Below are 21,115 nucleotides of genomic sequence, written 5' to 3'. Positions count from 1 at the left end.
TGCAAGCGCAGCGGTGATGCAGGCACTCGCTGAGGTCACAATGGTGGCCGGGCTGGGAGCGTTTGTGGCCCAGCTGGGAGCAGAGCTGGTGGTCTGGTGAGCGTGGTGCACACTTAGACTGAGCTCTGTGCTTTCCTTGAGAGATCTTCCTTGAGAGCCCGCTGGGAGCAGCGCTGCGGCGTGTGCGTCAGCTGGGCACCGCTCCGGCTGGGCAGTGACCAGGTGAGCTGGGTTGGTGCCGGCTGGGTGCCGGGAGGTGTCTCAGCAGAAAAGCTGGGCTGGGGAGCAGTTGCCAGCTCCGGCGGTGCCCCTCAGCACGGCTGTTTGCAGGGGAAATGGTTCTTGTTCAGCTTCCATCCCACGTTTCAGTGAGGATGATGAGCTGTCCTTCCTCCCCTGGAAATTCACGGCTGAGCCCCGCCTTCACGTCGCACATTGAAAAGCAGGGAGAGCACAAGCTTCTCAGAGCACAGCTCGTGCCCCCTGCCCCACGGGGGGCTGGGTGCAGAGCTGTTGAGGAGATGGAGAAGGGCGCTTGCTGGCACAAGCCGTGGCAGTCAGACCCAAACTGGACCTGGTGGCAGGCAGCTCTGGCAGCCAACTGACGTCCAGACGCTGCCCTCCTCGAGAGACGAAGAAGAAAGCTGGGAAGATGCTTCTTCCTCCTGATGTTTCACTGGTGGATCCTTTCTGCAGGGTTCCTGTCCAAAAGGAGATTTTGAGAGACCGAGGCAATCAAAGACAGAGGGAAGCAGCTCGATCCAAGAGCAGAGAAGTTCCTGCGCGCAGCCCTCGGAACTTCAGCTTCCCCAGAGACAGCGGCCATGTCTCAGGCAGGGGACGACCGCAGTTCCGCTTCCTGCTCTGGGAGAGGAAAGGTACGGCTGGGTTTCCTTGGCTTGGCTCTTCCTTTTTCTCATGTTGAAGGGAACGGCTGGAGCAGGGGGAGCCCTGCAGGTCCTTTGGGACCTCAGGAACCAGTTGGATGCTGCGCGCGCTGCTGATGGCGTGGGCACGGCTCAGGCCGTATTTTCCCTTAGTGATCAAGAACGTGTCAGCACTCTGCCGTCCCACCTCTGGCCCGACCTGGAAGCTGTCTGCAAACCTTGGCTGCCCGTTCCCTCCAACGTTTCTTCTTTCTCTCCTCAGAAGCAGCGCGGCGCGGTTCCCCGCGTTGGGGAGCAGCAGCCAGCAGGCTGCCAGAGATCCCACGGCGCCTGGCAGCGCACAGAGGGACGCGATGGGGACGGGCCGTCCTCACTGCCGCGCAAAAGTAAGTTTCTGCAGTCCTCTGTCGTGAAGGATGGAGGGATGAATGTGGAGTGTGACTTCTGAGCGGGTGCAGTGCTGTAGGGATGTCCAGTAACCACGGTGGAAGTGTGAGAAAGGCCGACAGCGACAGCCGATGGCAGCAGCGAGACAGAAGTCTGTGTGCAAGTGGTGCTGCTCAGAGCTGAGCGCATTCCCTCCAGGGACAAGAGATCCGTGTCTCGACGTTTGCACCCGGTAGCGTTTTGTTTGCTGGTGCAGCTTTGCTCTGCAGAATGCAGAGCTGTCAGGCAGTCCGGGGTTCCTCTGCTGCCATCTGACAGGAAGGAGAGCAGTAGTGCTTTGTGTGAGAGCAGTGCAGTTTGAACATCAGTTTCTGCTCTGGCTGTAGAACAGCGTCTTTTGGATTTGGGGGGGGTGTGGGTTGACAGGACAGCGCTGCTCCTGGTGTCTGTGCAGTCACACTGGATCTGTTGTTGCAGGGACGGAGCCTGCGCGTCCGTGGGATGGTGCTGGGCCCGGGGGGAAGCGGAAAGCCTCCGCAGGTAAGGAGCTCCTGTGAGCTGTGCTGTGGGTGCTGCCTCTAAGCAGGGCTGCGTGCAGGGCTGTGTGTGATGGAGGAGAGAGGAAAGGGTGCTGCAGATCTGTGCTGACTGCACAAGTGGCACAAGGCTGTAGCAGTGGAAAGGAAATTGAAGAAACTGCGCTTGAAGAGCAGCAGTTTGTGTCTGACTGTGCCCAAGTCTTCCTCCAAGGAGCTGCTCTTCATGTCTTTCCTGCTTTCTTTCTTCAGAAGCTGATGCCAGCCTCCCTCTGAAGCGCAGCCATGCGGAAAGGCAGGGCAGGAGCACAGAATGGGACGTGGCACCCAAGAGAGGTACAGACACCCAGCAGGCATCGGGGCTTGGTGCACTGCCTTTCTAATCAGGCTTTCTGCCTGTTCTTTCCTGGGACTGTTGTCACTGTGTGCTGGTTGTGGTCACAACCACAGTGAGCATTCCTGCACTGATTAGAAATGGGAGCCCACAGTTCACCTGAGATCCCAAGCTCCGTGACTGTGAACACTCCAGATGAGATGTGCCAGCATCGCGGCCCATTCTGCAGACTGAAAGCAGCAGTGCGCCCTGGTTCAATCTCGTTGCTTCTTGTCTTTTCGCAGAGATCGGTGCTGAGCCAAACGGCCATCTCCACGTGAAGGTGGTGCAGCAGGGGCGTTCCGAGAGAGCTTGTCTCCCTGAGAGAGCTCCAGCTCCTCTCCAGGCTGGAGGGCTTCCTGGCAGAGCAGGTCCCAGCACAGGGGGAAGAGCTTCCCCTGCCGCGTGCCCCCGCTCCGTCTGCAAGGCCCAGGCTGGATGCAAACGCAAGGCCTTGGAGGAAGGGACACCAGCAGCAGCGCAGCTGCCTGCCCACAAGAGAGCCAGGGCTGAGAGCGGAGGCAGCGTGCCGGCTCCAGCAGCGCAGCCTGGGCCTGCCGCAGCGCGGAGCTCCGGGCGCAGAGGTGAGCAGGGCTGTGTACCGCTGTGCTGAGCTGCTGCCCTTTGCCAGCACGCTGAGTTTGCTCAGGGTCTGCTTTGCCTTTTCCTTTTGTGTCGAGGGGAAATGGGTTGAAGGCTGCCAAGTCTGAAGGCAGCCAGGTGCCAGAATGTGCAACCCCGTCTCTTTAACTGCATGGTGGTCTTCTGCACGTCCCACTGGAAATGTCATTCACTGGGGGGTTCCTCGTCCAATTTCCTTTGTCTTTTTTCTGCCGTCTGCTTTTATGGTACCCACGTTTCTGCAGTTCTGCTGTTGACAAAAGAAATTCCTCTTTTGTCTTGCCTGATAGCAAGAAGACAACGCCAAAAACAAAGGAGAGCAGAACTGAAGAAGGCTTCTCTGAGAGCCGCAGCTGCACGTGCAGAGGTGAGTCCTCGGTGAGCACAGACGCGGCTCTTGTTGTTGTCAGGGCCTCCGTCTGTCAGACATGGAAGAGATTTCCCAAGGAAGCGCTGTCCTGTTTCTACACTCGCTCTGTTTCTTTCCAGTCCTCCGCCATGAACAGCCTGGTGGAGATGATGCAGAAGCTGCAGCTGCACGACTGAGAAGAGGAGCATCAGCAGGCAGCGCTGCAGTGCGCGGCGTTGCAGGGCAGCGCTCCGAGTGCCGCCCAACTCGGCACTCCAACTTTGGTTGTAGTCAATAAAAACATGGCATGCTAACTCAGAGAACGATGCCGTAGAGATGGCTGAGTTTCCCAGGGCAGCGCTGAGTACTTTTTGCTTTATGCTGAGTGTACACTGAGCCAAGTTCCCCAAAAGGACGGCGTTTCCTCTGGGCTGTTGGTCCAGAGCAGCATCTCTGCACTTAGGAGCGCCACGCTGCCATCCCGGCACTGCTCTGCTCACAGACAGCGCTCCAGGTCGTGGCACTCAGAAGGTGCCCCTCTGTCGTGCAGCCCTCCCCAGCGCCTGCCTGCCTGTCCCTGTGTGGGCTGCGATGGAGCTTTTCCTTTGCAGCGCCCGGTGTGACGCCGTGTCCTGGTTCCGTCGGTGCCATCCTGCAGGCTGCTGTGCACAGCGCAGTGCTGCGGAGCTGTGCTTCCCGGCCCTGTGCTCTCCGGCACTCTGGTGTGAGTTCTGCCTCTCCCAGGCATCTCCTGTTCCCAGGAACCTCCGCTGCTCCCTTGCACGCAGAGCTGTGTGCACAGCCCTGTGCAGAACCGCACACCCACGTGCAAGGACTTCCCTGCACACACCGCTGTGCATCCACACGCACAAGCACATCCTCGCACGGCCCTGTGTGCACACTCCATCCGTGTGCACACAACCGTGTGCAAAACCACACAGCCTTGTGCAAAGACCTCGATGCACAGCCCCGTGTTGGCGCACACACACACCCGTGTGCAAACCCACCCCTTTGCACGGCAACACGCATGAAGGCACGAGCGGAGCTGCAGCCCTGCACACAGCCGTGCGCACACACACACACACACACGCAAAAGTAACTTTCACGTGCAAACACCCTGCACACACCCACGTGCAATGCACACTGATATGCAGCACCACCTCTAAGATGATCGGAGGGCTGGAGCACCTCTGCTGTGAGGAAAGGCTGAGGGAGCTGGGCTTGTTTAGCTTGGAGAAGACAAGGCTCCAGGGAGACCTCATGGTGGCCTTGCAGTGCTTGAAGGAAGTGTATAAACAGGAGGGGGAACAGCTGTGTGTGAGGGTGGATGGTGACAGGACAAGGGGGAATGGTTTTAAAGTGAGACAGGAGATTTAGGTTAGATATTAGGAGCAAGATTTTCCCCCCGAGGGCGGTGAGGCACTGGCACAGGCTGCCCAAGGAGGCTGTGGGTGCCCCAGCCCTGCAGGCGGTGGAGGCCAGGCTGGATGTGGCTCTGGGCAGCCTGGGCTGCTGGCTGGCGACCTGCACGCAGCAGGGGGTTGGAAGCAGGTGAGCGGTGCGGGGCTTTGCAGCTGGTCAGGGGGCTGCAAAGGCAGGCTGAGGGACGTGGGCTTGTTCAGCCTGGAGGAAAGAAGGCTGCGGGGTGAGCTCACTGCAGCGTGCAGCAGCTCAAGGGAGCCTGCAGACAGGAGGGGAGGGAAGTCTGGGGAAGGGGAGATGGCAGCAGGACGAGGGGAAACGGTTTGGATCGGAGGGAGGGAGGGGAGATGGAGGTTGGACGTCAGGGGGAAGTTCTGCACCGAGAGATGGAGAGGGGCTGGAACAGCTGCCCAGAGAGGCTGTGGATGCCCCATCCGTCCCTGGGGATGACATCGCTGTGTCCCCAGCCTCAGGGCGTCACACTCTTGCTCATTTCTTTCTGGGCGCAGAGCAGACGGTCATCACGGCCCATAGCACCCCATAGTGACTCCATAGCCCCCCATAGAGCCCACAGAGCCCCATAGCACCCTATAGGGACCCAACAGCATCCCACAGCATTCCATAGTGACACCACAGCACCCCATAGAGCCCCATAGTGACACCACAGCACCCCATAGAGATTCCATAGAGCCCCACAGTGACCCCATAGCATCCCACAGAGCCCCATAGCATCCCATAGAGCCCCACAGCACCCCATAGTGCCCCCATAGTGCCCCAAACACCCCACAGCACCCCATAGCACCCCACAACACCCCTTACCTGTAGCAGTAGTTGGGCACAGACCAGATGGTCAGCACGATCCATAGAGCCTACAGAGCCCCATAGAATCAGAGAATAACAGAATTGCAGGGCTTGGAATGGAGCTCCAAAGCTCATGGAGTCCAGCCCCCTGCCCAAGCAGTTCCTACAGCAGGTCGCAGAGGTCGGCATCCAGGCAGGTCTTGAACATCTCCAGAGAAGGAGACTCCACCACTTCCCTGGGCAGCCTGTTCCAGTGCTCCGTCACCTCACAGTAAAGAGGTGTGGAACTTCCTATGCTGCAGTTCCCAGCCGTTTCCCCTTGTCCTGTCTCCACTCACCACTGAGAAGAGTCCAGCCTCGCCATTCTGCCCCCCATACCTCAGATACTGATAGACCTGGATCAGGTCCCCTCTGAGCCTTCTTTTCTCCAGGCTGAACAGACCCAGTTCACTCAGCCTCTCCCCATAGCAGAGATGCTCCAGGCCCCTCACCGTCTTTGTGGCCCTCCGCTGGGCTCTTTCCAAGAGATAGGGATCTCTTGTCTGTTTTGTACGGGGGAGCCCAGAACTGGACGCAGTGCTCCAGATGAGGCCTCACCAGGGCAGAGCAGAGGGGGAGAATCGCCTCCCTCGACCTGCTGGCCACGCTCTTTGCAATGCACCCCAGGAGGCCATTGGCCCTCTTGGCCAGCAGGGCACACTGCTGGCTCACGGCTGACCTGCTGTTCCCCAGGTCCCTCTCTGCAGAGCTCCTCTCCAGCAGCTCAGGCCATGTTGAAGAGGCATGGCCAACCCTGGGAGCACAGTTGACCTGTGCAAGCAGAAGGGCTGGCCCCGAGGCCCACACCTCCCCGACCTCATTTAAGGGCTGGCAGCCAAGAGAAAAGATCTCTGTTTAAAAATGGCTTCTTGCTGGGATTTTTTTCGTAAGCCTTGATCTTTGGAGCTGGGTGAGCTGCTCCTTCCAAATTATTGGCAGTGATCTCTTTCTGGGGTTATCCATAAGCTGATCAGAGGTAACTCCAACCTGTTTTTCTTACCACGCATCTTATGTCCATGTGTTATTTCATGCTACACATCAGACTGTGTTTTTTGTTTCTCTGAGTGCTTTTGGTCTCAGTTTTTAAGTCCTGCATCTCGGGTAAGTCTGTATCTGCGTAGCCAGTCATTACAGAAGTTCCAGTTCTGCAGTGCGTACCTGCACGCTCTTTTCTTCATTCGTTTGTCTGTATGCCGGTTATGCCAGCAGGCTGGAGAAATGGTCAGGCTGAAACTCCATTGGTTCAACAAGGACAAGGGCAAAGGCCTGCATCTGGAACAGCCCTGCACACGTCTGTGTGCTGGAGACTGTTCAGCTGGAAAGCAGCCTTGCAGAATAAGAACAGCAGGTCTTCGTGAACATGGAGCTGATCATAAGGCAGCAAGGAGTGACAAGGACACGTTGGTGTCCCCAGCAGCTCAAGGGCATTGACTCTGCTGCTCCACTCAGCGCTGATGATACGCATCTGAAGCGTGGCGTTCAGCAGTGGGTTCCCAGAACTGGGAGGAAAATGAACAGCCCCATGGCTGTCCACGGCGCGTGGCCAGCAGCAGTTCCACCACCAGCGGTGTGTTGGGTAACGGCAGCTCCTAGGTGTGGCTCTGCCCCACAGCTGCCCCAAAGCGCCCCTTTGGGGTCTTCCCATAGGTGTCCTTTAGCTGTCCCACAGTGTTGTAGGGCTTCCCCACATCCCAGCAGATCCCCCCAGGTGCCTGTGGGGTGTGGGAGAAACGCTCTCGTTGTTGCTGTTCCATCAGGCGCAGCTCGGTGCGGCAACACAGCTCATTTCTCATTGCTGAGATGACTTCCAGCAGCACATAGCTGACACACAGAGCTGTGCTGACCACGGCAGGGTGCAGCTCCTTGTTGCAGAGTCCTGTAGCAGTGAGTGACCGTGCAAAAGGGGAATCCCACCGCTGATGTTCTCCTTCTGCACCACGATGTGTTCCTTCCTCCCTGTGCTGCGCTGCTGTCTTTGAGTTCTTTGTCCGATTCTCAGAGTCGTTGCAGCGACTGCTCCAAATCCTGATGTTGGAGCAATTTCTCCCCACCACGAGATCCATTCCAAGCTGCACTGTCCCTCCTGCTCCAACAGCCCCAGTCCGGAACGCTTTCTTGTAAGGAGTTCTGCTGTTCCTTCTGCAGCTGACTTGGATTTCTTCTCCCACTGTCCCCATGAAGGAGTTGATTTGCTTCAGTCCATCCCAGCTCCATTCTTGGTTCAAGCATCCCTCATTGCCACGCAGCACCGCACCTGCCGAGCTCCAGTCCCTTCCCCAGTCTCCGTGGGATCAGTTTGTTCTGTTCTCATCCAGTTAGAGAATCACAGAATCACAGAATCACCCGGGTTGGAAGGGACCTCAAGGATCATGTAGTTCCAACCCCCCTGCCTAGCAGGGCCACCAAACACACACATTCAGATCAGGTTGCCCAGGACCCCGTCCAACCTGGCCTTGAACACGTCCAAGGACGGGGCATCCACAACCTCCCTGGGCAGCCCGTTCCAGGGCCTAACCACTCTCCTTGTGAAGAACTTCCCCCTAACATCCAACCTCAATCTTCCCTCCTTCAACTTGGATCCATTTCCCCTAGTCCTGCTGTTGTCAGCCCTTTGGAAGAGTTTACTCCCCTCCTGGGTGTAGGTTCCCTTCAGGTATTGATAGGCTGCCATGAGGTCACCCCGCAGCCTTCTCTTCTCCAGGCTGAACGAGCCCAACTCCCTCAGCCTGTCCTCATAGGGGAGGTGCTCCAGCCCCCTGATCATCTTAGTCGCCCTCCTCTGGACCCTTTCCAAGATCTCTCTGTCTTTCTTGTACTGAGGGCTCCACACCTGGACACAGTACTCCAGATGGGGCCTCACAAGAGCCGAGTAGAGAGGGACAATCACCTCCCTCTCCCTGCTGACCGCCCCTCTCCTGATGGAGCCCAGGATCCCATTTGCCTTTCGAGCTGCCAGAGCGCACTGCTGGCTCATGTTAAGTCTCTCGTCCATCAGGACCCCCAGGTCCTTCTCTGCCGAGCTGCTCTCAAGGACCACTCCTCCCAGCCTGTACGGGTGCCTGGGGTTCTTCCGGCCCAAATGCAAAACCTTGCACTTTGCCGTGTTGAACCTCATCAGGTTCACCCGAGCCCAGCTTTCCAGCCTGTCGAGGTCCCTCTGAATGGCATCCCTTCCTTCCACCGTATCAACTGCACCACTCAGCTTGGTGTCGTCAGCAAACTTGCTGAGGGTGCACTCAATTCCCTCATCGATGTCATTAATAAAGATGTTAAAGAGCACCGGTCCCAAGACAGACCCTTGGGGGACACCACTTGTTACCGGCCTCCACCTGGACATAGAGCCATTGACCACCCTCTGTCTGTGGCCTTTCAACCAATTGCTTATCCATCGGGTCGTCCACCCATCAAATCCACTTCCCTCCAATTTGGAGATGAGGATGTGGTGGGGGACCATGTCAAAGGCCTTGCTCAGGTCCAGGTAAATGACATCGGTCGCCTTCCCTTCGTCCACCAATGCCGTCACTCCATCATAGAAGGCCACAAGATTAGTTAGGCATGACCTTCCTTTGGTGAAGCCGTGCTGGCTGTCTCGGATCACATGCTCATTTTTTATGTGATCCAGCATGTTGTCCAGGAGGATCTGTTCCATGATCTTCCCAGGCATGGAGGTGAGACTCACCGGCCTGTAGTTCCCCGGGTCCTCCCTGCTCCCCTTCTTGTATATGGGAGTGACGTGACCCTTCCTCCAGTCATCCGGGACCTCACCTGACAGCCACAACTTCTCAAATATGATGGAGAGCGGCTCGGCAACCACCTCAGCCAGCTCCTTCAGGACCCTGGGATGCACGCCATCTGGCCCCATAGACTTGTATTCATTCAGTCTAAGGAGGTACTCTCGGACTTGCTCTGCCCTTACAGTGGGGAGGGATTTACCTCCTTGGTCCCCACATAGAGGTTTGGGGATGCAGGGTTCATGGACGTGAAGAAGACTAGAATCCTGGCCACCAGTGAAGACCGAGGTGAAGAACTCATTCAGCACCTCAGCTTTCTCTTCATCTGTTGAAGCCAGTTCTCCTTTTAAATTTACCAAAGTAGGTACGCCCGTTTTGGCCTGTCTCTTCTGGCCAATAAACAGAAGAAGAAACAGAACAGAGAAACAGAAGCTTCCCCACCAGCACCCCTTATCCCTGCTCTGGGCTCCCCCAGCACCCCGCCGTGTTTTCCTACTGTTCTTCCTTACCCCCTCGGGTTGCCCTTGGGATCTCACAAACACTCAGAGTCCCTGACAGAACCCCCATCACCGTCCCAGGACCCCCACTGCCCACCCGGGGCTCTGGTGCTGCACCCAGCATCCTCAGTGCGCCGAGCCGCTGTGCTGCACCCTGAGCCCTTCTGCAGCGCTGCAGATCCCAGGGCAGCGGGCGCAGCTCTGCGTCTCACCGCCCGGCCCAGGAACGCCACCCCTGCACTGTCTGAAAGGCTTTTCTTGGCTCCTGGCACATCTCCCATCTGCAGAGCACACCAGGAGTGTCTCTCAGGCGCTCTGGGTTCACCCCGCAGCGTCCAAACGAGGAATCCTGCAGCAACCCACATCTCAGCATGGGGCTGCAGCTGTGCCCCAGTGCGCATTAAAGAGAGGAGGATGAAGGAGCGCAGCGGGGCATCTTTCCTCCAGACATTTCCCACCGTCTGCGTGTTGGCTGTGCCACGCGAGCGGCATTTGGCCACAGAGCTATGAGTGCAGGTGTGTGTGCACGCAGGGTGTGCAGAGATCATACAATCACAGAATGGCCTGGGTTGAAAAGGAGCACAGCGCTCACCTGCTTCCAACCCCCTGCTGCGTGCAGGTCGCCAGCCAGCAGCCCAGGCTGCCCAGAGCCACATCCAGCCTGGCCTCCACCGCCTGCAGGGCTGGGGCACCCACAGCCTCCTTGGGCAGCCTGTGCCAGTGCCTCACCGCCCTCGGGGGGAAAATCTTGCTCCTAATATCTAACCTAAATCTCCTGTCTCACTTTAAAACCATTCCCCCTTGTCCTGTCACCATCCACCCTCACACACAGCCGTTCCCCCTCCTGTTTATACACTTCCTTCAAGCACTGCAAGGCCACCATGAGGTCTCCCTGGAGCCTTGTCTTCTCCAAGCTAAACAAGCCCAGCTCCCTCAGCCTTTCCTCACAGCAGAGGTGCTCCAGCCCTCCGATCATCTTAGAGGTGGTGCTGCATATCAGTGTGCATTGCACGTGGGTGTGTGCAGGGTGTTTGCACGTGAATGTTACTTTTGCGTGTGTGTGTGTGTGTGCGCACGGCTGTGTGCAGGGCTGCAGCTCCGCTCGTGCCTTCATGCGTGTTGCCGTGCAAAGGGGTGGGTTTGCACACGGGTGTGTGTGTGCGCCAACACGGGGCTGTGCATCGAGGTCTTTGCACAAGGCTGTGTGGTTTTGCACACGGTTGTGTGCACACGGATGGAGTGTGCACACAGGGCCGTGCGAGGATGTGCTTGTGCGTGTGGATGCACAGCAGTGTGTGCAGGGAAGTCCTTGCACGTGGGTGTGCGGTTCTGCACAGGGCTGTGCACACAGCTCTGCGTGCAAGGGAGCAGCGGAGGTTCCTGGGAACAGGAGATGCCTGGGAGAGGCAGAACTCACACCAGAGTGCCGGAGAGCACAGGGCCGGGAAGCACAGCTCCGCAGCACTGCGCTGTGCACAGCAGCCTGCAGGATGGCACCGACGGAACCAGGACACGGCGTCACACCGGGCGCTGCAAAGGAAAAGCTCCATCGCAGCCCACACAGGGACAGGCAGGCAGGCGCTGGGGAGGGCTGCACGACAGAGGGGCACCTTCTGAGTGCCACGACCTGGAGCGCTGTCTGTGAGCAGAGCAGTGCCGGGATGGCAGCGTGGCGCTCCTAAGTGCAGAGATGCTGCTCTGGACCAACAGCCCAGAGGAAACGCCGTCCTTTTGGGGAACTTGGCTCAGTGTACACTCAGCATAAAGCAAAAAGTACTCAGCGCTGCCCTGGGAAACTCAGCCATCTCTACGGCATCGTTCTCTGAGTTAGCATGCCATGTTTTTATTGACTACAACCAAAGTTGGAGTGCCGAGTTGGGCGGCACTCGGAGCGCTGCCCTGCAACGCCGCGCACTGCAGCGCTGCCTGCTGATGCTCCTCTTCTCAGTCGTGCAGCTGCAGCTTCTGCATCATCTCCACCAGGCTGTTCATGGCGGAGGACTGGAAAGAAACAGAGCGAGTGTAGAAACAGGACAGCGCTTCCTTGGGAAATCTCTTCCATGTCTGACAGACGGAGGCCCTGACAACAACAAGAGCCGCGTCTGTGCTCACCGAGGACTCACCTCTGCACGTGCAGCTGCGGCTCTCAGAGAAGCCTTCTTCAGTTCTGCTCTCCTTTGTTTTTGGCGTTGTCTTCTTGCTATCAGGCAAGACAAAAGAGGAATTTCTTTTGTCAACAGCAGAACTGCAGAAACGTGGGTACCATAAAAGCAGACGGCAGAAAAAAGACAAAGGAAATTGGACGAGGAACCCCCCAGTGAATGACATTTCCAGTGGGACGTGCAGAAGACCACCATGCAGTTAAAGAGACGGGGTTGCACATTCTGGCACCTGGCTGCCTTCAGACTTGGCAGCCTTCAACCCATTTCCCCTCGACACAAAAGGAAAAGGCAAAGCAGACCCTGAGCAAACTCAGCGTGCTGGCAAAGGGCAGCAGCTCAGCACAGCGGTACACAGCCCTGCTCACCTCTGCGCCCGGAGCTCCGCGCTGCGGCAGGCCCAGGCTGCGCTGCTGGAGCCGGCACGCTGCCTCCGCTCTCAGCCCTGGCTCTCTTGTGGGCAGGCAGCTGCGCTGCTGCTGGTGTCCCTTCCTCCAAGGCCTTGCGTTTGCATCCAGCCTGGGCCTTGCAGACGGAGCGGGGGCACGCGGCAGGGGAAGCTCTTCCCCCTGTGCTGGGACCTGCTCTGCCAGGAAGCCCTCCAGCCTGGAGAGGAGCTGGAGCTCTCTCAGGGAGACAAGCTCTCTCGGAACGCCCCTGCTGCACCACCTTCACGTGGAGATGGCCGTTTGGCTCAGCACCGATCTCTGCGAAAAGACAAGAAGCAACGAGATTGAACCAGGGCGCACTGCTGCTTTCAGTCTGCAGAATGGGCCGCGATGCTGGCACATCTCATCTGGAGTGTTCACAGTCACGGAGCTTGGGATCTCAGGTGAACTGTGGGCTCCCATTTCTAATCAGTGCAGGAATGCTCACTGTGGTTGTGACCACAACCAGCACACAGTGACAACAGTCCCAGGAAAGAACAGGCAGAAAGCCTGATTAGAAAGGCAGTGCACCAAGCCCCGATGCCTGCTGGGTGTCTGTACCTCTCTTGGGTGCCACGTCCCATTCTGTGCTCCTGCCCTGCCTTTCCGCATGGCTGCGCTTCAGAGGGAGGCTGGCATCAGCTTCTGAAGAAAGAAAGCAGGAAAGACATGAAGAGCAGCTCCTTGGAGGAAGACTTGGGCACAGTTAGACACAAACTGCTGCTCTTCAAGCGCAGTTTCTTCAATTTCCTTTCCACTGCTACAGCCTTGTGCCACTTGTGCAGTCAGCACAGATCTGCAGCACCCTTTCCTCTCTCCTCCATCACACACAGCCCTGCACGCAGCCCTGCTTAGAGGCAGCACCCACAGCACAGCTCACAGGAGCTCCTTACCTGCGGAGGCTTTCCGCTTCCCCCCGGGCCCAGCACCATCCCACGGACGCGCAGGCTCCGTCCCTGCAACAACAGATCCAGTGTGACTGCACAGACACCAGGAGCAGCGCTGTCCTGTCAACCCACACCCCCCCCAAATCCAAAAGACGCTGTTCTACAGCCAGAGCAGAAACTGATGTTCAAACTGCACTGCGCTCACACAAAGCACTACTGCTCTCCTTCCTGTCAGACGTCAGCAGAGGAACCCCGGACTGCCTGACAGCTCTGCATTCTGCAGAGCAAAGCTGCACCAGCAAACAAAACGCTACCGGGTGCAAACGTCGAGACACGGATCTCTTGTCCCTGGAGGGAATGCGCTCAGCTCTGAGCAGCACCACTTGCACACAGACTTCTGTCTCGCTGCTGCCATCGGCTGTCGCTGTCGGCCTTTCTCACGCTTCCACCGTGGTTACTGGACATCCCTACAGCACTGCACCCGCTCAGAAGTCACACTCCACATTCATCCCTCCATCCTTCACGACAGAGGACTGCAGAAACTTACTTTTGCGCGGCAGTGAGGACGGCCCGTCCCCATCGCGTCCCTCTGTGCGCTGCCAGGCGCCGTGGGATCTCTGGCAGCCTGCTGGCTGCTGCTCCCCAACGCGGGGAACCGCGCCGCGCTGCTTCTGAGGAGAGAAAGAAGAAACGTTGGAGGGAACGGGCAGCCAAGGTTTGCAGACAGCTTCCAGGTCGGGCCAGAGGTGGGACGGCAGAGTGCTGACACGTTCTTGATCACTAAGGGAAAATACGGCCTGAGCCGTGCCCACGCCATCAGCAGCGCGCGCAGCATCCAACTGGTTCCTGAGGTCCCAAAGGACCTGCAGGGCTCCCCCTGCTCCAGCCGTTCCCTTCAACATGAGAAAAAGGAAGAGCCAAGCCAAGGAAACCCAGCCGTACCTTTCCTCTCCCAGAGCAGGAAGCGGAACTGCGGTCGTCCCCTGCCTGAGACATGGCCGCTGTCTCTGGGGAAGCTGAAGTTCCGAGGGCTGCGCGCAGGAACTTCTCTGCTCTTGGATCGAGCTGCTTCCCTCTGTCTTTGATTGCCTCGGTCTCTCAAAATCTCCTTTTGGACAGGAACCCTGCAGAAAGGATCCACCAGTGAAACATCAGGAGGAAGAAGCATCTTCCCAGCTTTCTTCTTCGTCTCTCGAGGAGGGCAGCGTCTGGACGTCAGTTGGCTGCCAGAGCTGCCTGCCACCAGGTCCAGTTTGGGTCTGACTGCCACGGCTTGTGCCAGCAAGCGCCCTTCTCCATCTCCTCAACAGCTCTGCACCCAGCCCCCCGTGGGGCAGGGGGCACGAGCTGTGCTCTGAGAAGCTTGTGCTCTCCCTGCTTTTCAATGTGCGACGTGAAGGCGGGGCTCAGCCGTGAATTTCCAGGGGAGGAAGGACAGCTCATCATCCTCACTGAAACGTGGGATGGAAGCTGAACAAGAACCATTTCCCCTGCAAACAGCCGTGCTGAGGGGCACCGCCGGAGCTGGCAACTGCTCCCCAGCCCAGCTTTTCTGCTGAGACACCTCCCGGCACCCAGCCGGCACCAACCCAGCTCACCTGGTCACTGCCCAGCCGGAGCGGTGCCCAGCTGACGCACACGCCGCAGCGCTGCTCCCAGCGGGCTCTCAAGGAAGATCTCTCAAGGAAAGCACAGAGCTCAGTCTAAGTGTGCACCACGCTCACCAGACCACCAGCTCTGCTCCCAGCTGGGCCACAAACGCTCCCAGCCCGGCCACCATTGTGACCTCAGCGAGTGCCTGCATCACCGCTGCGCTTGCATCATAGGCAAAGGAGTGGTCACCCCCCAGATCCAAAGTGTAGGAAACAGGAGACTCACCTATGGGGTGAATGGGGTTCATGGAATGGGGCTTAATTGAAGTAAAGCAACAGAGAAGTGAAGATGACCCTTGTGCAGCCCAGTAAAAACCCAGTATGGCCTCGTAGTGGTCAGCGGGGTCCCAGAGGAACAAGTAGGAGCTGGGAGGAGTGCCCAGCAGTACGGACCAGAAACGTGCAGCATGGCCAAGTGACAACCAGTACGGAGCAGCATGGCCTCAGAGCGGTCAGTGCAGCCCTACAGGAATCAGCCGAAAGCAACAGGAAGGCACAGCTGTGCCCAGGGCCAGTGCCGGCCTCTGCCTCTGGCTTTAGGCCCTATGGGTCCCCATGACACCCTATGGATCCTAACGGGTCCCTCAGACACTCTACGGGTCTTTGTGGCACCCTATGGATCCTAAAGGGTCCCTAAGGCACTCGATGGGTCCCCATGGCACCCTATGGATCCTAATGGGTCCCCATGGCACCCTATGGATCCTAATGGCTCCCTAAGGCACTCTGTGTGTCCCCGTGGAACTCTATGCATCCTAACGGGTCCCTAAGGCATCCTATGGGTCCCCATAGCACCCTATGGATTCTAATGGGTCCCTAAGGCACCCTATATGTTTCCATGGCACCCTATGGCTCCTAACGTGTCCCTAAAGCACCCTGTGTGTCCTTGTGGCACCCTATGGGTCCCAAAGCCACCCTAAAAATCTAGTGGGTCGCTCAGGCACCCTCGGGGTCCCCATGGCACCCTATGGATCGTAACGGGTGCCTAAGGCACCCTATGGGTCCCCCTGGCACCCTATGGATCCTAATGGGTCCCTAAGGCACCCTACAAATCCTAATGAGTCCCTAAGTCACCCTACGGGTCCCCATGGCACCCTCTGGATCCTAATGGCTCCCTAAGGTACCCTGTGTACCCGTGGCACCCTATTGATCCTAATGGGTCCCTAAGGCACCCGATGGGTGCCCATGACACCCTATGGATCCTAATGGGTCCCCTTGGCAGTGTATGGATCTTAATGGATCCCTAAGGCACCCTATGGATCCCTAAGGCACCGTATGGATCCTAATGGGTCCACATAGCACCCTAGGGATCCTGATGTATCCCTAAGGCACCCTATGGATCCCTATGGCACCGTATGGGTCCTCATGGCTCCCTAAGGTACCCTGTGTAGCCGTGGCACCATATTGATCCTAATGGGTCCCTAAGGCACCCGATGGGTGCCTAAGGCACCCGATGGATCCTAATGGGTCCCCGTAGCAGCCTATGGATCCTAACGGGTCCCAAAAGCACCCTAGGGGTCCCCATGCCACCCTATTGATCCTTGTTGGTCCCTAAGGCACACTATGGGTCCCTATGGCACCCAATGGGTCCGAATGTGTCCCGAAGGCCCCTTACGGGTCCCCATGGCACCCTTTGGATCCTAATAGGACCCTAAGGCACTCGATGGATCCCCCTGGCACCCTATAGATCCTAATGGGTCCCCATGGCACCCTACGGATCCAAATGGATCCCTAAGGTACACTATGGGTCCCCATGGCACCTTATGGATCCTAACAGGTCCCTCAGGCACTCTACGGGTCCTTGTGGCACCCTATGAATCCCACTGGGTCCCTAAAGCACACTATGGGTACCCATGGCACCCTACAATTCTAATGCGTCCCTCAAGCACCCTAGGGATCCCCATGGCACCCTATGGATCCTAATGGGTCCCCCTGGCACCCTATTCATCCTAATGGAACCCCATGGCATTCTATAGATCCTAATGGGTCTCTAAAGCTCCCTATAGGTCCCCATGGCACCCTAAAATGCTAGTGGGTCCCTCAGACACCCTAGGGGTCTTCATTCCCTATGGATCCTAATGGGTCCCAAAGGCACCCTGAGGGTCTCAGTGGCACCCTGTGGGTTCTAATGGGCCTCCACGGCACCCTATGGATCCTAATGGGTCCCCTTGGCAGCCTATGGACACTAACGGGTCCCAAAAGCACCCTATGGGTCTCCATGGCACCCTATGGATCCTAATGGGTCCTTAAGGCACCCCATGGGTCCCCATGGCACCCTATGGATCCTAATGGGTGCCAACGGCACGCTATGGGTCCTCATGGCACCCTATGAATCCTAATGGGTCCCTAAGGCATCCCATGAATCCCCATGGCACCCTACGGATCCTAGTGGGCCCCTAAGACACCCTATGTATATTAATGGAACCCTAAGACACCCGATGGGTGCACATGGCACCCTATGGATCTTACTAGGTCCCTAAGGCACCCTATGGATCCCCAAAGCACCCAATGGATCCTAATGAGTCCCCCTGGCATCCTATAGATCCAAACGGGTCTCTAAGGCACCCTACGTGTTCCCATTTCAACTTATGGATCCTAAAGGGTCCCTATGGCACCCTATAGATCTTAATGGGTCCCTCAGGCACTCTACAGGTCCTTGTGGCACCCCATGGATCTTAATGGGACCCTATCGCATCCTAGGGGTCCCCATGGCACCCTATGAATCCTAAAGGGTCCCTGAGGCACTCTGTGGGTCCCTGTGGCAACCTGTGGATCCTAATGGTCTGTAAGGCACGCTATGAGTCCCCCTGGCACCCTATGGATCCTAGTGTGTGCCTAAGGCACCCTATGGGTCCTTATGGCACCACACAGAACCCTAATGGGTCCTTAATACACCGTATGGATCCTAACAGGTCCCTCAGGCACTCTACGGGTCCTTGTGGCACCGTATCGATCCTAAAGGGTCCCTAAAGCACGCTCTGTGACACAATGCCACCCTAAAATTCTAGTGGGTCCCTGAGGCATCCTAGGGGTCCCCATGGCACCCTATGGATCCTAATGGGTCCCTAAGGCACCCTATGGGTCCTCATGGCACCCAATGGATCCTAACGGGTCCCCCTGGCACCCTACAAATCCTAATGAGTCCCTAAGGCACACTGTGAGTCCCCGTGGCACCCTATATATCCTCATGGGTTCTTAAGGCACCCTATGGATTCTAATGGGTCCCCATAGCACCCTGTGGATCCCCGTGGAACCCTATGTTCCCCTGGCACCCTATGGATCCTAATGGCTTCCTAAGGCACCCTACGAGTCCCCATGTCACCCTGCGGATCCCAATGGTCCCTAATGCCGAGCAGAGGGGGACGCTCACCTCCCTGCCCCATTTCCAATGCAGGCCAGGATGCCGTTGGCCCTTTGGCCACCTGGGCACGCCGTCAGCTCCTGTTGAGCCGAGCACCAACCAGCACCACCAGGTCCTTCTCCTCTCCACACTCCTCCAGCCGCTCGTCCCCAGCTCTCTGACTGTCCCCCCCCGGAATCGCTGGGGGCAAATTCGGAGCAGCGTCCCAGACTGAGTCTGGAGCCGTCCCAGGAGGGTCTGGTAGGGTCCAGGCAGTCCTCATGTGGGTCTCAGTCGTGGTGGTCATCCAGAAGAGTCCCAGAGGTGTCCTGGGGTGTACAGAGGGGGCTCGTGTGAGTCTGGGGGGTCTGGCCAGCTTACAGCATCTGCTGTAAGAGGATCACAGCACTTCCATCAGTGGGTTGGACTCTCACCCACAACACACACAAGACACAGAGGAGAGGAAGAGAGGCCAGAGCAAACGGAGTTACTGAGAAGAGAAATAAAAGGAAGAGGAATCATTCCTGAGTTCTGCTGAAGTCAAATTCTTCTTAAGGCAGATTTCTTGTTGCAGCTCGACAGTTTAGGGACACGCAGGAACATTTTCAGGACGTTTCTGTACTGTCTGCTTCCTCCCAGCTGCTCTGAGATACCCAACAGGCGTCAAGGGGGGATCAGTCCTTAAAGGCACTCGGAAAATCCCACTGTTGGTGTCCACATGGACGAGTTGAAGCAGCAGAGAGACTTGCGATGGTCAGGAAGGAGGCCTTCGTGCCTCCTGACAGCAAACCTCTGCTGCCAAAGCTCCCTGTGGCCAAGCACGCCGTGCCATAAGGCACCCAGCTCTCTCACCTGGCTGGGTCTGTAAAGCACAGCATCGTAGAACGGTTTGGGTTGGAGGGGACCCCCGAGATCATCGAGTTCCATTCCTGCAGAGGGGGCTCTGCTTTCCACGCTGGAGCAGCAGCCCGTTGTGCTGAGCTTTCTGAAGCCCCTTCCAGTCTCAGCAGGGAATAAAGCAGCCCGGGTGGAATGGATGCACTGGGGCTCTCTGAGGACACGAGGAGCCTTGGGAGCACGGCAGATGGGTCAGATACGACGCCATCCTCAAGGCAGCAGCCGGCTTCCAGCAGGAACACATACAGCATCCGTGCCACCAGGTTCCTTTAGGAGTTTAATGGAGAAGAAGGCGTCCGGAACAACGCAGCAAGTCCACGGCCAGAACTGAATACGAAGGGAAGCCTTGCAAACCTTCACCGCCCTCTTGAGTTCTGCACACCATACCTGGTGCTGGCAGCCATTGTCCCAATGATCCCCTCTCAGAATTCCCACTTGGCTCCCACTTCCAGCCATCGATCAAACCCGAGAAGGCCACAAAAGGAGAAAGCAGCTGGCAGAAGGCACGGCCTGCGAGGACAGAAGGAACTGAGCTGCTCACCGCTTCCCTTCAGCGCTGAAACTTGGGCCCCCCGCATTGCTGCCTGAGGCCACAAGAGAAGGATTCCGCACAGACAGCCTGGCACCGATGCACACGCACAGCTGAAAGGAAACCACCCAACATCACAGGACCGTTGCTCTGCATCCACAGCCTCTCTGGGCAGCTGTTCCAGCCCCTCTCCATCTCTCGGTGCAGAACTTCCCCCTGACGTCCAACCTCCATCTCCCCTCCCTCCGCTCCAAACCGTTTCCCCTCGTCCTGCTGCCATCTCCCCTTCCCCAGACTTCCCTCCCCTCCTGTCTGCAGGCTCCCTTGAGCTGCTGCACGCTGCAGTGAGCTCACCCCGCAGCCTTCTTTCCTCCAGGCTGAACAAGCCCACGTCCCTCAGCCTGCCTTTGCAGCCCCCTGACCAGCTGCAAAGCCCCGCACCGCTCACCTGCTTCCAACCCCCTGCTGCGTGCAGGTCGCCAACCAGCAGCCCAGGCTGCCCAGAGCCACATCCAGCCTGGCCTCCACCGCCTGCAGGGCTGGGGCACCCACAGCCTCCTTGGGCAGCCTGTGCCAGTGCCTCACCGCCCTCGGGGGGAAAAACTTCCTCCTCCCTCCCATCTGACCTCAACCTCCCCTGGCTCAGTTTAAGCCGTTCCCCTTGTCCTGTCACCACCAGCCCTCCCTTCTCCCCTCCCTCCCCCCCTCTCTTCACCTCTTCCCTTCCACCCTTCCCCCCCCTCCTCCATCTTCCCCTCGCCGCATCTCCCTGCGGATCTCCCCCCCCAGCCCCACTCCCGGCCGCCATCCCCGGAGCTCCGCCTTGCCCCGCTCGCTCCCGCGCCTCCGCACCCCATCCCTGACGGCTCTCCGTTCGCCCCCCGGGGGCTTCGTGCGGCCGCGTTGCCGTGGCGACGGCGCGCCTCCCTCGTTGCGGCGCGGGAAGCCGCCCCCGCGGCGACGGCGCTTGCGCGGCGGCGTCTCCATAGCGACGGCGCCGTCCCCGCCGAGTGACGTCATCGCGCCGCGACGCCAGGAGGCGGCGGCGCAGGAGCGGAGCGGGGCCCCGCGGCGCGGCCCCGGGACTCGGAGCGCCGGCTCGGGGCGGGTTGACTTGGCGTTCGTGCGAGGAGCGAAGCGTACGAAGGATGGCGAACCTGCAGCACTGAGGCGGTGAGGAGCCGGGGGAGAAAGAGAGCAGCGTCGGCAAGAGGGCAAAACGGAGCACGGTTCTCTCTGCGCTCTGCTGCTTGCAGGGACCCCACAGGGACACACAGAGACGCCATAGGCACCTCATAGAGACACACAGAGGCACATAGGGACCCCATAGGGACACGCAGGGACCCCATAGGGACCCCACAGGGACCAAGAGGGACACACAGGGACCCGATAGGAACACAGAGGGACACAGAGAGACCCCACAGAGACACAAAAGGGACACAGAGAGACTCCGTAGGGACCCCATAGGGACACACAGGGGCACATATGGACCCCACTGGGACACAGAGAGACCCGTTGGAGACTCCATAGAAGCCCCATAGGGACACGCAGGGACCCCATAGCAGCCCTCAAAGCGCTGACCT

The 21,115-nt window shown here is 58.3% G+C and overlaps 2 protein-coding genes across 2 annotated transcripts; one reads left to right on the top strand and one right to left on the bottom strand.

Annotated features, from left to right (window-relative positions):
• Positions 1-656: 656 nt before the first annotated feature.
• On the top strand, positions 657-3,350 carry LOC128074287 (zinc finger CCCH domain-containing protein 11A-like). Its single transcript, XM_052669991.1, has 7 exons — positions 657-878; positions 1,150-1,273; positions 1,752-1,814; positions 2,063-2,146; positions 2,429-2,767; positions 3,095-3,171; positions 3,294-3,350. Exons 1-7 carry the CDS (start codon positions 825-827, stop codon positions 3,348-3,350), a joined length of 798 nt encoding a protein of 265 aa, XP_052525951.1. The 5' UTR covers positions 657-824.
• Positions 3,351-11,587: 8,237 nt separating this feature from the next.
• On the bottom strand, positions 11,588-20,504 carry LOC128074286 (zinc finger CCCH domain-containing protein 11A-like). The gene is made up of 9 exons (XM_052669990.1): positions 20,385-20,504; positions 18,959-19,513; positions 14,060-14,241; positions 13,665-13,788; positions 13,124-13,186; positions 12,792-12,875; positions 12,171-12,509; positions 11,767-11,843; positions 11,588-11,644 (listed from the first exon to the last, which is right to left on the bottom strand). Exons 3-9 carry the CDS (start codon positions 14,111-14,113, stop codon positions 11,588-11,590), a joined length of 798 nt encoding a protein of 265 aa, XP_052525950.1. The 5' UTR covers positions 14,114-14,241; positions 18,959-19,513; positions 20,385-20,504.
• Positions 20,505-21,115: the final 611 nt, after the last annotated feature.

This window comes from Tympanuchus pallidicinctus, unplaced genomic scaffold (assembly GCF_026119805.1).
Source record: "Tympanuchus pallidicinctus isolate F22 unplaced genomic scaffold, pur_lepc_1.0 scaffold89, whole genome shotgun sequence".
Taxonomy (NCBI): Eukaryota; Metazoa; Chordata; class Aves; order Galliformes; family Phasianidae; genus Tympanuchus; species Tympanuchus pallidicinctus.
Note: the sequence above shows the minus strand (reverse complement) of the source record. Positions and strands in the feature narration are given on the sequence as shown.